Source organism: Pogona vitticeps, chromosome 2 (assembly GCF_051106095.1).
Source record: "Pogona vitticeps strain Pit_001003342236 chromosome 2, PviZW2.1, whole genome shotgun sequence".
In the NCBI taxonomy this organism is placed as follows: Eukaryota; Metazoa; Chordata; class Lepidosauria; order Squamata; family Agamidae; genus Pogona; species Pogona vitticeps.
Genome location: NC_135784.1, coordinates 275,660,436 through 275,675,746, shown reverse-complemented (window position 1 = coordinate 275,675,746; position 15,311 = coordinate 275,660,436). Strand labels below are relative to the sequence as shown.

General features: G+C 43.1%; 1 protein-coding gene across 2 annotated transcripts in view; it reads right to left on the bottom strand.

Annotated features, from left to right (window-relative positions):
* Positions 1-14,554, bottom strand: part of TNPO1 (transportin 1) — a 67,311-nt gene extending 52,757 nt beyond the window's left edge. For both annotated transcript variants that reach the window (XR_013542229.1, XM_020790215.3), the window contains exons 1-4: positions 14,308-14,554; positions 6,990-7,065; positions 5,422-5,571; positions 1,204-1,310 (exon numbers count right to left, since the gene is read on the bottom strand). Coding sequence is in view for 1 of the 2 variants with exons in the window: in XM_020790215.3 (XP_020645874.1) it covers positions 1,204-1,310; positions 5,422-5,571; positions 6,990-7,065; positions 14,308-14,412 (438 nt within the window). In the remaining variant the exon portion in view is untranslated. The remainder of the gene's footprint in view (positions 1-1,203; positions 1,311-5,421; positions 5,572-6,989; positions 7,066-14,307) is intronic.
* Between the last annotated feature and the right edge of the window lie 757 nt (positions 14,555-15,311).

Below are 15,311 nucleotides of genomic sequence, written 5' to 3'. Positions count from 1 at the left end.
CTCCCTATGGAGGACAACACTGTTATCAAGGATTCCTTCTGCTGTGAATAGAAGAAGGAATTCATTTTACTACTTCCCTTTCACTAGGAGGGAAAGCATATTATTCACTCTCATATTTTCATCTTATATGGAAAAGATCCAAATACAAATATTGCTTCTTAAATTAGTACTATTTACTTTAATCTGAAGCACTATGTAACATTTAGGTTTTTTTCCACACTGCCTATCAAGCTGAATACACAGTTTGAACATTGTAATTAACAGCTTTGCTAAAATGAAAAGCAGATATGCTTTTAAAATGAGATAATGCATCAGAAATTGAATGAAAGAATTTCTTTAAACTTCACTATGCTAGAAGATTAAGTAATAGACTAACTGCAGTGTAATTTTAAATATGAAAGTATGCAAGTCTATGGCTTTTTGTGCCTAAGGATCTTGTCTAGACTCTCCTAAAGCTCTCAGAAGAATACATATTCATAACTATGACAACATAAGCATTTACAAAATAGACTTGCTTACACAACTCTCTTAGAAGTCCCCAAAAGCTGTTCTGACTTTGGAGATAATAAATACGATGAACTTAAGTCAGGTCAGACTCTTGATCCATATAGCTTATTACTCTGACATGCAGCAGTGGCTCGCCCAGATTTCAGGTAACTACCTGGAGATCTCCGTTTTTTTCCTTGTGGCCTCCCATTCATGTACAAACCAGGACTGACCCTGTTTAGTTTCCAAAATCAAACAAGATTCTTTTATTCAGGGCAGTACAGTGGCTTCTTTAAATTACTGGTTCCCAAATCAGGTGGACATGAAGAAATCAGGAGGAGAGAGGAGACCGTGAGATTTATTATTGACAAATACATATTGTTATCATTTTGCACAGATTTTAAAATAAATGCTTTACCGATTTTTATGTTTATTTTTAATTTTAAATTAAAATTCCCCCTTTTATTAAAAAGGGAGTGGATGATGGTAGAGATGGGTAAGAATGAACAACAGTTAAAAATCTAAAAAGAGTTTGATGCTGAAATGTTTGGGAACCACTGTTTCAAATGACTTTTCAGAAGTTTACAAGTCACACAGAAACAATAATATATTTACAGCACTAGCACAGCTAGACAGCAGGATGAACTGAATTTAAAACTTCTTTATCTTCTACCAAATGCAGAAGCAGCTGTAGACAAAGGGAGCAGGGGAACTCACCTCACATGTATTGTAGTCCTCAGAATCTAGCAGGCTACAAAGCTTTGGTAAGAGTTCAGGCCAGTTCTGCAATTCTCCTTTTGAGGCAATGGTTGTGATCAGGATACCTTGGATTTATTGAAAAGAATATAAATAAATAAACGTGCCAAACTGGTGATAAGAATTCTATGCTGTTTAGGTATATCAAATAAATTATATTACAAACAATAGGAAAAAAAGATTGTATCATTTTCCTCTTTAAGTGACTGAACATTATATAGATATTTACTATTATACTGCCCCACAGTGACAGAGCACTCTCTGGGTGGTTTATAAAATAATTATTTGAGGAACACTTTGCCCCTCCCCCCCCCCCAGAACTGGGTACTCATTTTATCAACATTGAAAGGATGGAAAACTAAGTCAACCTCCAGCCATCGAATGCAGGTGGTGAGCACAGGCTATATAGAAATTTTATATAGAAAGATGGACAGATCAATAAGAAAGTGAGCTCCTTGTACTCGAGTCAATCTTTTTTGAATTATAAACTATAAGTAGGGAATGAAAGTGACTCTTCACGTCACCTCTTGTTTGGAGAGTACTGCAATAAGCCCTTGGGAGAGCACTGCAAGGGAAAAGATAATCTACTTGCCCTTTGTAGCAGCAGCTTTCCATATAAGTCTTATCTTCTCCAGGAGAATGGTAGACAACCCATGCTGCGGAGACTCCAGGTGGTGCAGAATGCTGCGGCCAGACTACTCAGTGGAGTGAGAAGATACCAACATATCTCCCCCACTCTGGCCGCATTGCATTGGCTGCCCATCCGATTCCACATCGACTTCAAAGTATTGATGCTTACTTATAAAGCCCTAAACGGTTTAGGACCTCAATATCTGGTGGAACGCCTTCTCCCACCAAGATCTACCCGTGTCACTCGTGCGAGCCAGGAGGTGAGGCTGAGGAGCCTGACGCCGAGAGAGGCCCAGAAGGAAAAGACCAGAAATCGGGCCTTCTCGGCGGTGGCTCCTCGCCTATGGAACAACTTACCTCCTGAGATTCGTGCGGCCCCCTCGCTGGGCACTTTTAAGAAACAATTAAAAACACTCATGTACAAGCAGGCCTTCCCAACAGTTAATCCCTGACGATTTTTTCCTTCTATACTCTTATGATCTTTATCTTCATTTATTTGTAATGTTTTAATATTTATTGTTGCTGATTGTAAGCCGCCTAGAGTGGTCGAATTTGACCAGATAGGCGGGATAGAAATTAATCAATTAATCAATCAATCAATCAATCAATCAATCAATCAATTAAATAAATTAGATGTTGCTGGACTCAAATTTTGTGCTTCCCTTACTGTGGGGCAGGCCAGCCTAGGTTGATAAGAATTAGAGTCCCAGCATCTGAAGTTTGTCCTCACTTTAATAGGGCAGCAATCCCCGTGACTATAATTTAGCTGCTGATAACCATTATGGCATAAATTAAAACATGTGAGGAGCAGTCACATTCATTTAACTAGGTAGTGGAGTACTGTACAGTACCAAATTGTAACACTGCTGAAGAGTAAGAGTAACAGGGACTCTGCTTTACAAATCTTCAGAAATGATAACTGCAATGCCCTCTATGCCCGGGTACACGAACTATCAGGACTGGAGGAAAGTGTCAAAACACAAACAAACTGGAATAGAAAGAAGACTGCAAAACACTAGCAGAGATGAAGGGAGTAAGTCTTGCCTACTTCCTAGTAGTCCTTGGATTACTGAATTTTGAGGATGTTGGAAGAAATCCTTACTTCAATACTGTACTATGATTAATACCAAAGAAGAAGCAACAATCTTAGTTGCTTTCAGGCCGATGGGAAGTTTATTTATTTATTTATTTAATTTATACCCCGCCTATCTAGTCATTTCGACCATTCTAGGCGGCTTACAACATAAAGGATAACAAGTTCAAGAAAAATTTATAACAATTAATTAATTAATTGATTCTGCAAGATGGGAAAAATACAAAATAAATCAAATAAAGAGAAAAAGAATAAAAAAGGAAAGAGGATAGGAATTAACTGGAAGGGAAGGCCTGCCTATACATCCACGCTTTTAGTTGGTTCTTAAAAGTACCCAGCGAGGGAGCAGCGCGAATCTCCGGAGGTAGGTTATTCCAGAGGCGAGGAGCCACCACCGAGAAGGCCCGGTTTCTAGTTCTTTCCTTCCGGGCCTCCCTCGGCGTCAGGCTCCTCAGCCTCACCTCCTGGCTCGCGCGGGTGACACAGGTAGAACTAGTTGGGAGTAAGCGTTCCGCCAAGTATCGAGGTCCTAAACCGTTAAGTGGGATGACAATTAGCTGCTTAGGTGCTTTTGCACCTGGCTCAGCCTCCACCTTCCCCACTAGTGTTCCATTTCAGGCTGCTGTGGGAAGGAAAAAGCTCAGCCGCCACTTCCCAGCCACACAACCAGAATATTTTGATAGGTGCCATTGGCAATGCACAAATGAAGGTCCAGGGGGACTCTGCAATTGAGAGAACAAGGGGAACAGGACCCCTACATGAGACTAAGTTATGTAGCCCCTGCTCATGGCTGAGTTTTTACACCATTCCTCTTACCAAAAAATATTAATCAGGTGCCAAATGAAAGTGCCTCAGAAATGCCTCCACACCCTAGGAACAAACCAGCTAGAAACATGAAACAAACCACTCTAGAAACATGAAAACTTAAAAACAACCTCACCAAAGAACAGTATTTGTCTTCAGATGAGTAACGTGAACAGCAGGAGGTATCTAATTATAACAAAGCAGACAAAACATCTGCCCCGACTGAAGACTCCATAAAACGCCATCAAATGTTGTGATTCAGAATGCTGCACTATTAAGTACACTTACTTGGGAGCAAGAGATTTCTTTCTGAATAAAGTTGCTTGGGATAAAACAACAAGATGCCTACATGCTGGATGGCTACACCAAAGTATATGGTTAGCATGATCGACCTACTAATATAAATAGCTTCTCTTAAACTGTCTATTTATGGAACACTGATTCATATAATCCTTCTTTAATATTGTAGTTTATAGCTGCAGTGAAGGAAACATTTCTATTTGTAAAAGGTAATGATGACAAAGGAAATGTCCTGCACAGGGAGAAAAATATTTTTAAATTTCTTAACTGCATTCTCTGATTACCAAGTTGGAATTTTAATTCATTCTTTATACTGTGTTTTTAGATTAATAAAATTGTAAAGTGTGGTACACTAGTTATTTATCAGCACTGGTAAGAAGTATGGAGGGGAGTAAACTGTGGAGTAATCACTTTTCCAGTATTAAGACATTAAACATTTCAGGAGTTTACTGAATGTGATCCATTTTAAAGCAAATGTTTCTCTGAAATGCAAGCAGCAAACAGTGATAATATCACCTGACTGCAATAACATACCTATGCATAGTAATCATTGGAAATGTAAATATTTACCTTTACCAAATCCATGCCCAGTTTTCATCAGTATAAAAGCCAGAAAACATGGCTCAGCTCAAGTTCCATTTCACCTGAAACTGAGTTGCAACCTGCTGCACTTTTATGTGTAGAGTTAATAATGTTCAGCATTTTTCTTTATTTTTGAACAGATGATAAAAGGAAGTGGAACTGAAGAGACATATCTCATTATAACATGCACTCAAAAACAATGAGCTGAGCTGTCCCTAACTATAAAGTCAATGGGCAAAAGAAAAAAAAAGAAATGTTCTAGTAGGTAATCTAGCCAACAAAATTCAGGAGCAACAGATCAATACTCTTCTCCTCTTAGAACGCTGAAAAAACACTGGAAGGTTATCTTTCTGAGAAATATCTAAATGTTTCAGTTTTGGCCACACCATCTACACTGGATAGGAGTTAATCTTATGATCTCTGCTCTTCCACTTACTGTACTAAGAAACATTTATTTTAAAATACACTTGGTAAAAAAGTATAATGAGTCAAAACAACGCCAACATCTTAACAGGAAATGTCAACCATGTTGCTCTCTTAATTGACTTTGAAAGCAATTTTAAATCACTGTTCCGATTACTCATACTCAATATGCAGTAGAACATTTAAGCACCCCATATTTAAAATCCCTGAATTAAAACAGTTTTAAAAGCAAATTTTAAAATTCCCTTTAGAAAAGGACACTAAAAAATCTTTAAGTTATTTAGCACTAATATGGAACATTGTCTTGGAAAAACAAAACAAATGCCTTTTATAAATGCAGAACTCACCTACAGTGGCTCTGATTAGTGGGGAAGAGTCACCAATATTGTTTAAGCACTCGCTTTTAATGAAGTCAGTTACTCCATTAGGAAAATTGTGAAAATGAGCTTTCACATTATTCTTCAAAATGAGACCACTCAATGACCGTGTAGGTTCATCTGTAATAATATTTTTAAGAGAGATTTAGTCTGCAATCCTATACAAACAAATGTACCAACAGCAAGTCATCAACACCTACTTCTGAATAGACAAAACTAGGACTGTACTTACCATTCAGTAAAAGAATAGATTGTATTTAGGAAACTAATATACTGTAGATGTTCTACCAACATTACATATGACAGAAACTATTAACACTACTTGCTTAAATTAGCTTCCAGAAAACTTCAATATCTCATAGGAAGGCAGTCTTTATATAAAAAGTCAAGATTTTAACTGGTGATCCTGATCCTTTATTGTGCATCACATACTTTTTGGTTTGCAACACAATCACTTACAAAACATACCAACTATCTTATTGCAATGTTCAAACTGTCAAGCATACATATTGAATTTGCTTTATACTCGCAATTCTCACTAAGGAATTGAGACAAGAGCACTTCAATAACATTTTGAGAACAATGCTTCAAACTATCTGGAGTTCACTGAAACATGTCTTCTATACTTTAGAGCTGTGGACAATCATCCATCCAAAAGAGTAAAGCTCATGACCTCTCTTTCAGCAGTATCAAAATTTCAGACCTTTCAAACTAAACCAAAGATCCTTGTTATGCGAATAAGCTTGCAATACTGTACATTTTTGCCAAGGTGTACTTTTCACAACAAATGAAACATGTTTGAGGTAGATGGCATTAAAATCTATTTGGAAAAACCTTTTCTTTTACAGCATTAATTCTGTATTTTAATTTTATTAAATAGTATTCAGTACACAGATTTTTTCCTACATGACAAAGAAGTCTTCTAACTGCATTTTAGAGTGTGAGCAGAAGACACTTTATCTGCTCTTCAACTTCTTTTATATGATGCTGTGAGCCAGGACAAAATTTTTGACATTCTTTTGTTTTAATGGCTTTTTATGGTTTACTGGTCAATTCTGACATGGTAACAGTCTGTGTCAAGCCCGAAAAGGAAAAAGCCTATTTAAACAGGAAACCCACCCTGCCCTAGTCAATGAAAGTATAAAAGTTTATAAAAGTTTTTTTTTTTTAAAAACCACCATTGCCCTATAACAAATACTATATCTTTGTAAGACACTGCAACTATATCAGCATGGGCTTCACTAAAATTAACACATTTACTTGCTCTTTTTCTCCTTTGAAGCTTCCTGGGATCCCTCTATCTATAATACTGCCCAAAATACTCACAAGCTCTGTCTAAAAGAGATTTACTTGGAAGCATGTTCAAAGTAATTCAAATTAACTGTTCCTGAGATCACAACACACAGATTATGTAATTCAGTCTGGTAAACTAATTTAACCTTCAAGTCTTGATAAGTAAATAACCCAAAAGCTAAAGAGCACCAGCCTATTTTATCTAGTTCTGCAAGTACTTTGTAAAAATGGAACTAGTAACTTACCTTCAGATTTTAGCTTCGTAAGAACAAAAATCAGATAGTTATTGAAGTCTGGATACTGATTGAGTTGTTCCAGTTTCTAAAGTAGAACATTCTGTTAAAGATCATTTCATGTACAACTGGTTAACTGCAAATTCTTGTTATATTTATTAGAACTTGCTAATTTATGAATAAAAATAAAGCACAAAGCTGGAAATCTAGAATTTAATAACTATACAGTACAAGTATTTCTAGGACCACATGTATTATATTATACACCATGGTAATCCAGCACGTATCTCACATACTTATTTATCAGTGAACTGGTAGCCACTGACTGGTACTATTTGCTGTCAATAATGAAGACTGGAAACATTAAAAATATAGTACTGTGCTATATGTGATGCATGCACAACATATGTAACATTGTTTTATAGCTGTGTTGGACAGATAAACAATACGGTTCATTAATCTTCCTTAATGACAGGTGGTACATACTGTGAGCATTCAGGTCTCTACCAGATCCAGAGCAAATCAGACTCTGCTTGCCCAATATGTGAACAATATTCCTCTTTCTGGTACCTTCTAGTTATTTTGGGCTACAATCCTCATCACCTGGTCACTGGCCATGATTGCTGGAAGTTATGGAGTTTGAACCCAAAACATTTATTTTATTTATATGTTGCCTTTCTTCCCATAGGGGTCTCAAGGCAGCTCACAACCCTTAAAACTACAGTAATCAACAATTTCAAAATACTACTGAAACTATAATAAAAACCAATTAAACATTTTTCAATAATAAAACCAAGATTAAAAACAAATTTAAGAAAAAAACATTTTAAAATATCTAAATTCACTAAATAGAGCATTCCTGAGATTCCCAATTACTGTTTAAAGGCCTGTTTAAAAAAGAAGGTCTTAGCTTGATGACAGAAGGACAAGAGGGAGGGGGTCAATCTGACTTCTGGGGCAGCACATTCCGAAGACTGAATGCAGCCACTGAGAAGGCCCTCTCAAAACACACTTGGGAAAGGGGTAAAAACAAGAGAAGGGCCTCTACAGAAGATCTTAAAAGTTGAGATGCCTCATATGAGGCAATACAACCCTTCAAATAGCCTGGACCCAAAGCCATATAGGGCTTTATAGGTAATAACCAACACTCAGAATTGGGTTCAGAAACAGACTGACAGCCAGTGAAAATGTTGTAATATGGGAGTTATAAGCAACCTGTAACATCCGGTGAGCACCAGAGTATCTAATGCTGAAACAGATCTTTGGCACCAAACCACTCCCCCAATCCTTATTTTCCAGGATTATCAAGATTTTACTGTCTGGGAACTGCTCCAAGATTCTTATAGTTGTGCCACAGGTTAAGCTTTGGTAAGACTCAAAGAGTCTTATTCCAGCAGAATGTTGAGGAATGGAGAAGATTTCATATAAACTAAGTACATCATTTCACACACTGCAGTGTCCACACACAATTGTCTTACAGCTCATGCCTATGCACATCAATTCAGAAGTACAGTGGTGCCCCGTATAGCGAGGTTAATCCGTTCCGGATTAACCTTCGCTATACGAAAACATCGCTGTGCGGGTAAGTAAAACCTATTGGAACGCATTAAACTTAGTTTAATGCGTTCCAATAAGTGTGCAAACTTACCCCTCCAGCGATGTTTTCGCGTCCGGCGGCCATTCTGGAGCCGCCGATCAGCTGATCGGCGGCTCCAAAATGGCCGCCGGATGACCCGAAATAGCCCCTATCAGCGTTTTCGCGCCCTCCCCTTGCTTACGGATGGCCCGAAATGCCCCCCCGCAGCGTTTTCGCGACCTCCGTAAGCAAGGGGAGGGCGCGAAAACGCTGATAGGGGCTATTTCGGGTCATCCGGCGGCTACAAAATGGCCGCCGGAGCCCCAATCGTCGCAAAGCGAGTGCGGCGATTGGGGCTGATCCGTATAGCGATCCCCAAAAAGGGATCGCTATACGGATTTTTCGTTAAACGGTGCACTCGTTAAGCGAGGTACCACTGTACATTCTTCTGAATTTAATTAGACTTTCTTGGGAGTCCAAGCACAGGAACATAACCTTGGGTAACAACAAATGATTAGTCACACAAATATTAGTATCATTTTACCAATGTATGTAATTTCTGTCTAAATTTGAAAATAAAGGAGAACTAGGACTTTTTACACACCGACTCTCATTCTGAATGCCGTATTTTTCGCTCCATAAGACGCACCTTTCCATAAGACACACCAAATTTTTAGGAGAAGAAAACAGGAAAAAAATAATCTGCTTTCTTCTCCTAAAATTTGGTGAGCCTTATGGAGCGGTCCATCTTATGGAACACACCCTAGGGTCCTAGGGTCCTAGGGTGTGTTCCAGGACGCTTTGGAGACTCCCCCTGCTCCCCCGGGGGCCAGAGGGGGTGAAATCGCCACCTTCCGGGACTCTTCTGAAGCTTCCCAAGCCTCAGAAGAGCCCCCAAAGGTGGCGATTTCGCCCCCTCTGGCCCCCAGGGGAGGCAGGGTCAGTCTCCAAAGGGTCCTAGGGTGTGTTCAGAAGAGCTCCAGAAGAGCCCCAAAAGGTGGCGATTTCGCCCCCACGGGGCCCGTGGGGGTGGGGGGAGCGTCGTAAGGGTCCTGGAAGGCTCACTCGGACCCTTCCGACGCTCCCCCCACCCCCCCACGGGTGAAGGGGGGTTAAAATCGCCAGCTTCTGGCAGTGTTTTGAGGCTTGGGAAGCCTCAAAACACTCCCAGAAATGGCCAATTTAACCCCCCTGCACCCGTGGGGGGGGTGGGGCAGCGTGGCAAGGGTCCTGGAAGGCTCCCTCGGACCCTTGTCACGCTGCCCCCACCCCCCCACAGGTGCAGGGGGGGTAAAATCGCCACCTTCCAGGACCTTTTGAGAGGCTTGAAAGCCTCTCAAAAGGTCCTGGAAGGTCGCTATTTCGCCAGAAGCTGGCGATTTTAACCCCCCCTGCACCCGTGGTGGGGGGTGGGGCAGCGTGGCAAGGGTCCTGGAAGGCTCCCTCGGACCCTTGCCACGCTGCCCCCACCCCCCCACGGGTGCAGGGGGGGTAAAATCGCCAGCTTCCAGGACCTTTTGAGAGGCTTGAAAGGTCCTGGAAGGTCACTATTTCGCCAGAAGCTGGCGATTTCCCGCCACCCTGCGCCCGTGGGGGGGTGGGGACAGCGTGGCAAGGGTCCGAGGGAGCCTTCCAGGACCCTTGCCACGCTGCCCCCCCACGGGTGCAGGGGGGGAATCGGCAGCTTCCAGGACCTTTTGAGAGGCTTTCAAGCCTCTCAAAAGGTCTTGGAAGGTCGCTATTTCGCCCCCACTGGCCCCGTCGGGGGTGGGGGAGTGTCGCAAGGGTCCTGGAAGGCTCCCACGGACCCTTGCGACGCTGCCCCCCACGGGGCCAGTGGGGGCGAAGTCACCACCTTCGCTCCATAAGACGCACAGACTTTCTACCCCTCTTTTGGGGGGGGGAAGTGCGTCTTATGGTGCAAAAAATACGGTATATTAAACGCCTTTGTAAGCAATAAAATTTCAATTCTACACACACATGTAGTGAATTCATAAGCACCCTACAGCAGAACCTATTTCTGAGCAGACAACCACAAGATTCTGCCATCACTAATTTAAACATTGTATGTATCACTGGTCATTAATGGTGACCAGTGATACATACCATGTTTCCCCGAAAATAAGGCGGGGTCTTATATTAATTTTTTGCTCCAAAAACGCATTAGGGCTTATTTTCAGGGGAAGTTTTATTTTTATTTTTAAATGTATAACAATCTATATTTCTTCAAATACAGTCAAGTCATTTTCTTTTGCTTGCTGCACAATGGTGGAGGGAGGGGTTCCAATTAACTGAGGCTTATTTCGGGGGTATTTCGGGTAGATGAGGCTCATCAGCCTGGGAAGGCAGCCCATCTAGAAGGAAAACTCCAGTTTCAAACCTCCACTGCCTTGTGGCTATATCCACTGATGGAAAAGGTTTCAGGAGTTAACCTTGAGGCAAAATCTGGAGCCAGAGTCCTGGAGGCAGTTCGTGCCTGTATTGGCTCTTGCCTTTCCACTGGACTATTTCAGCGATGTGGAGAGGGGGGATTTGCTTCTTGGGTAACAGCCTATCCTCCATATTATTTTACCTGGGCTTCATGCTCTGGAGAGGACACTCCAGCTTCACATACAGCGTCGAAGTGCTCCATACAGAGAAAGAAACCTTGTCTAACTTTGCTTTTGCTATAACTGCTTAGCATTCTAGTAAGGCATCAAACCTAAATGCTTTCTTTTATCAAATTAACATTGGATTTCACAACTGAAACAAATCCTTTGCAGGTGTCACACAACTCGACTACCAGTTACCTCTCTGAAAACTATATGTATCAAAATCAGAAAAATAATTACAGGAAAACTATATACAGGGATATGCTCAAATTGCTATACCATAAACAACAAAATTCAGCTTGAACTTGGTTCTAGATAACAATCAATTAGCACCACATAACAAATATATCTTCTGATTAAAGGAAGGTATACATACATGGAATATTTCAGTACATCAAGTGCAATTTACCCTTAAGATCATAATTATTGGGAAAATACAGTAACTACATTAAGTATCAGTTCTAAGATGACTGCCACCAAAATTGGGCATCCACATAGACTGATACATACATACATATATTTTCCTGTCAATGATCAGTGTCAAAACATGTTCAGCCTACTAAAAATGTTCACATATATGTATAATATTTTAATGGTTACTTATTGGTAATTCGTTATTTAGAATTCAAGTTCATATTCAAGTAATTTGTGCATTACACTGTTTTATTCCTTGATTTCCTTTATTTTCTTGCTTGTCATTGTTAGGTAAAAGCAATTTTTGCTTTCTGTATTGGGGGCCTTGCTCTTGAAAGACTGACAGTAGACAAAACACACTCCTGATTCAAGAAACCATTCTGAAGATAGGGAAGATGTACAACTTCCCTATTCATCAACAACAAGGAATTCCTATTCCTCTTTCCATTACAGTCTGGCAATCAGAATGGATCTAAAACAATCCTGTGAAACGTTGGGATCTACTTATTTTCAGCAGGAGAGAGAACATCCCTGAAAAGAGATGCTACATCTGAACATAGGTTGCTAGCTAGAGCCTCCATATACTGTATTTAATAAATAATCAAAGAGGAAGAGGCATGTAGCAAGTACTCCAACCACATCTAGCAGTGCCTTGTGTTCTTTTTACTCTCTGTATAGAAGTGCAGTATTTTCAGACTTGTGGACAATATGCAATGTAAGAAAAAGAGAAAGATCAGCACATAATTCCACCGAAGTAAATGTTAAAGTTACAGTTCTAAAAAAAAACCTAGATTAATGTCCTTCAACAATCTCATAAGACTCCAGATGTCAGACTGACTCCCCATCACTATTATCAATTATTTCCTAAGCATAAGAATTTCACCAGGAAAGTTAAAGACCAAGCTTCTCTGTGATTCCTTTTCAAAATGGACAAGCAGCAAAAATACAACAATTCTGTTTTAAGAACCTCTTTCAGACAGTCAGTCACTAACGCTTGCCTGGAGAGAAAGATCTTTGCAAAGGACAGCAAAGATGGGGCCAGTCTGGCCTCCAGTGGGAGGGAGTTCCAGTGTCTAGGAGCAGCAACAGAGAAGATCCTTTCCCATGTCCCCACCAAATGGGCCTCTTCTTTCAAATTTCTGAAATCCACACAGAAATTCATACTGCGGGGGGGGGGGGTTTAAACACTGAAACTGATCATCTGACCATGTGGCCATACCCATTTGTTTACCAACACTTGAATTAAAACAAAATAAACTAAAAAGTATGCTGCTTTAAAGTGAAAAGAATAATGAAAAAAGACTTACAGCAAGAGCAGGCATTTTCTGTTTGCAACCAAATATATGGTTTCCAGTTAATATAGACGTGTATTCCAGGTAGAAATACAAATAACTACTTTGCATCTAAATCCTATAATCTAATACAATATTCACAAGCACTCTTTTATTTACTATGCCAATGCATGCTTGCAAAATAATAATAAATCTTTGATTTATTGCTGCCTATTGTTAGCCTTTAACCTAAGTGTTAACCAAATAATCTGTAACTATAAACAGGCTGGCTGGATAGCTCAGTGGTGGGAGTTCAATTCCCCACTATGCCTCCTGGAAAAACAGCCAACCTCTGTAATCCTGGGCAAGCTGTGCTCCCAGAAAGGAACAGTAAATTTCTGAATATTCTCTGCCTAAGAAACCCTGAAATGGGTCACTGTAAGTTGAAACCGACTACTTCCTAAACATATTCAACAGCCAAATCTTCCATTACCTGTTTGATAAGCCCACAAAAGAAAATGTGGTTGTGCTTCATATTTATTTATTTACAGTAATTTATTTATTTAAAATATGCATATGGTGCCCTTTTTTTCCTACAGGAACTGAGGCAGCTTACAGCACTGAAAGAAACTAAAGATACAAGCCAAATATTAAATTATTACAAGAGAATGGCGAATGAACAACTAAACATTTCTAAAATTCACGTCTATTTTTCCACCCTCGAAGGGAGCTCTCTATCCACGACCTGCCCCTCTCACATCTATGAAAGGCCGACAAAGGGGATTCCTTCATCAGGCCGTCGACCCCACACCTCTTTTAGGGGGAGCCAATCCTGCGAAATGGGGGCAGGTGGGTGGCTGGGCGGGAGGTAAAGTTGGCCGCTCTTCCGCGGCGGAGGGAAGAGGGCGGGAGAGAAGCGGGGGAAGATCCCAGGCAAACGACGGACACCGGAGCTGCCAAGCCTGTAAAAAAGCCAAACCGGGGCTCCGCGCCAGGCTTGCAACAGGTGCGGAGCCGGGTCGCCCGGAGGCGGAGGCGGGGGTGCGGGGGGGAAGGAAGGAAGGAAGGGTCGCTGCCGCCCACCGCCGCCTCCTCCTCCTCCCGGCCGCGTTTCAAAGCCCGCGCCACACGCAGCCGACCGGAGGCTGGGCCTCAAACGCCCCCGCGGCCTCTGCTTGGCTCACCACCGGGCCCACCTTCGGGAAGCGGGCGGCCCAGCGCCGCGCCCGGCCGGAGCCCTCCTTCTCTCCCCCCCCTCCCCGGACAACAAAGCGCGGCGCAGTCCTCGCCTCCCCTCCCCTTCCCCGCCCCCCTCGCTTCTTCCCGGGCTCAGCCCGTGGGCCCGTCCGGGTCCCCAGCCAGCCAGGCGGGCGGGCGGCCTGTCGGTCTGTCCTCCCCCCTTCCTTCCCTTCCCTCCCTCCGTCCCGGCCGGCCTGGGCGCCCGCGGGGGCCGGCCCTTCTCCCTTTCCAGAGGATACTTGTTGCACGGTTCTCTGCGTGGTGGTGTCCGGGGACTGCGACTCCTTGAGCAGCTGCAGGATCTGCTGGAGCCCCTGCTCGTCGGGCTTCCACTCGTACTCCATCTTGGCGCCCGCGCGCTGCAGAAAAGACAACAGGCGGCGGCCGCCGTTCGGAGCAGCGGAGGCGGAGGAGGCGGAGAGGGAGGCGGCCACCCGAGACTAGGCCCTGAGCTGGGCGAGCAGCGCGGCGGGGCCCAGGGCGGTCCGGCCCACCGCTCGCTCTCTACTCGCACGCAGGCCGACGCCGAGCTCCCCGCAGCACCGGCTGGGTCGAACCGCTCGCTCTCTGTTCCGGCCGCCGCGGGTGCGGGCGCTGCTGGTCGTGCTTCCGCCGCCGCCGCCGCCGCCGCCTACCGTGAGCTGCGCGGAGCCCGACTGAGTCACGGAGGAGACTTTGCAATCTGGCTCCGAGAGCCCCGCCGGCCGCCCGGAGTCCCCCTGGGTCCTAGAGCCTTCTCGCCCGCGAGGGTTTGCCTTCTCCCTTCAGCTTCATCCGCAGGCAGCCGAGCGAAGAAGCGATCGGCCGCCCGCGGACGCGGAGGGAAGCGCGAACGGGCCGCAGGCTCCGAAACTACGCCTTCCGGAATAATCATCATCATTCACGGAAGGCTAGAAGGCCATCTAGACGAACGCCCGTTGCCGGCCTGAAGGGACTGATTTGATGCCTCAAGCTCTCTGTAGGCCAGATTCTTTCCTCCCCCCCCCACTTCCTCCCCGGGTAACTACGCTGACCGGGGATGATGGGAGCTGTAGTCCCTTCTATCTGCAGGACTCCGGGTTGGCGAAGGCTACGTTCAAAGATACTTAGGTTGAAAACGGAGCGGGGAAAAAATAGGGGGTATACTGTGTGGAATCAAAGCAAGTAACGAGGCTATCTTGGGAGGAAAGCGATGACAAACCTTGACAGCATCTTAAAAAGCAGAGACATCACCTTGCCAACAAAAGTCCAAATAGTCAAAGCT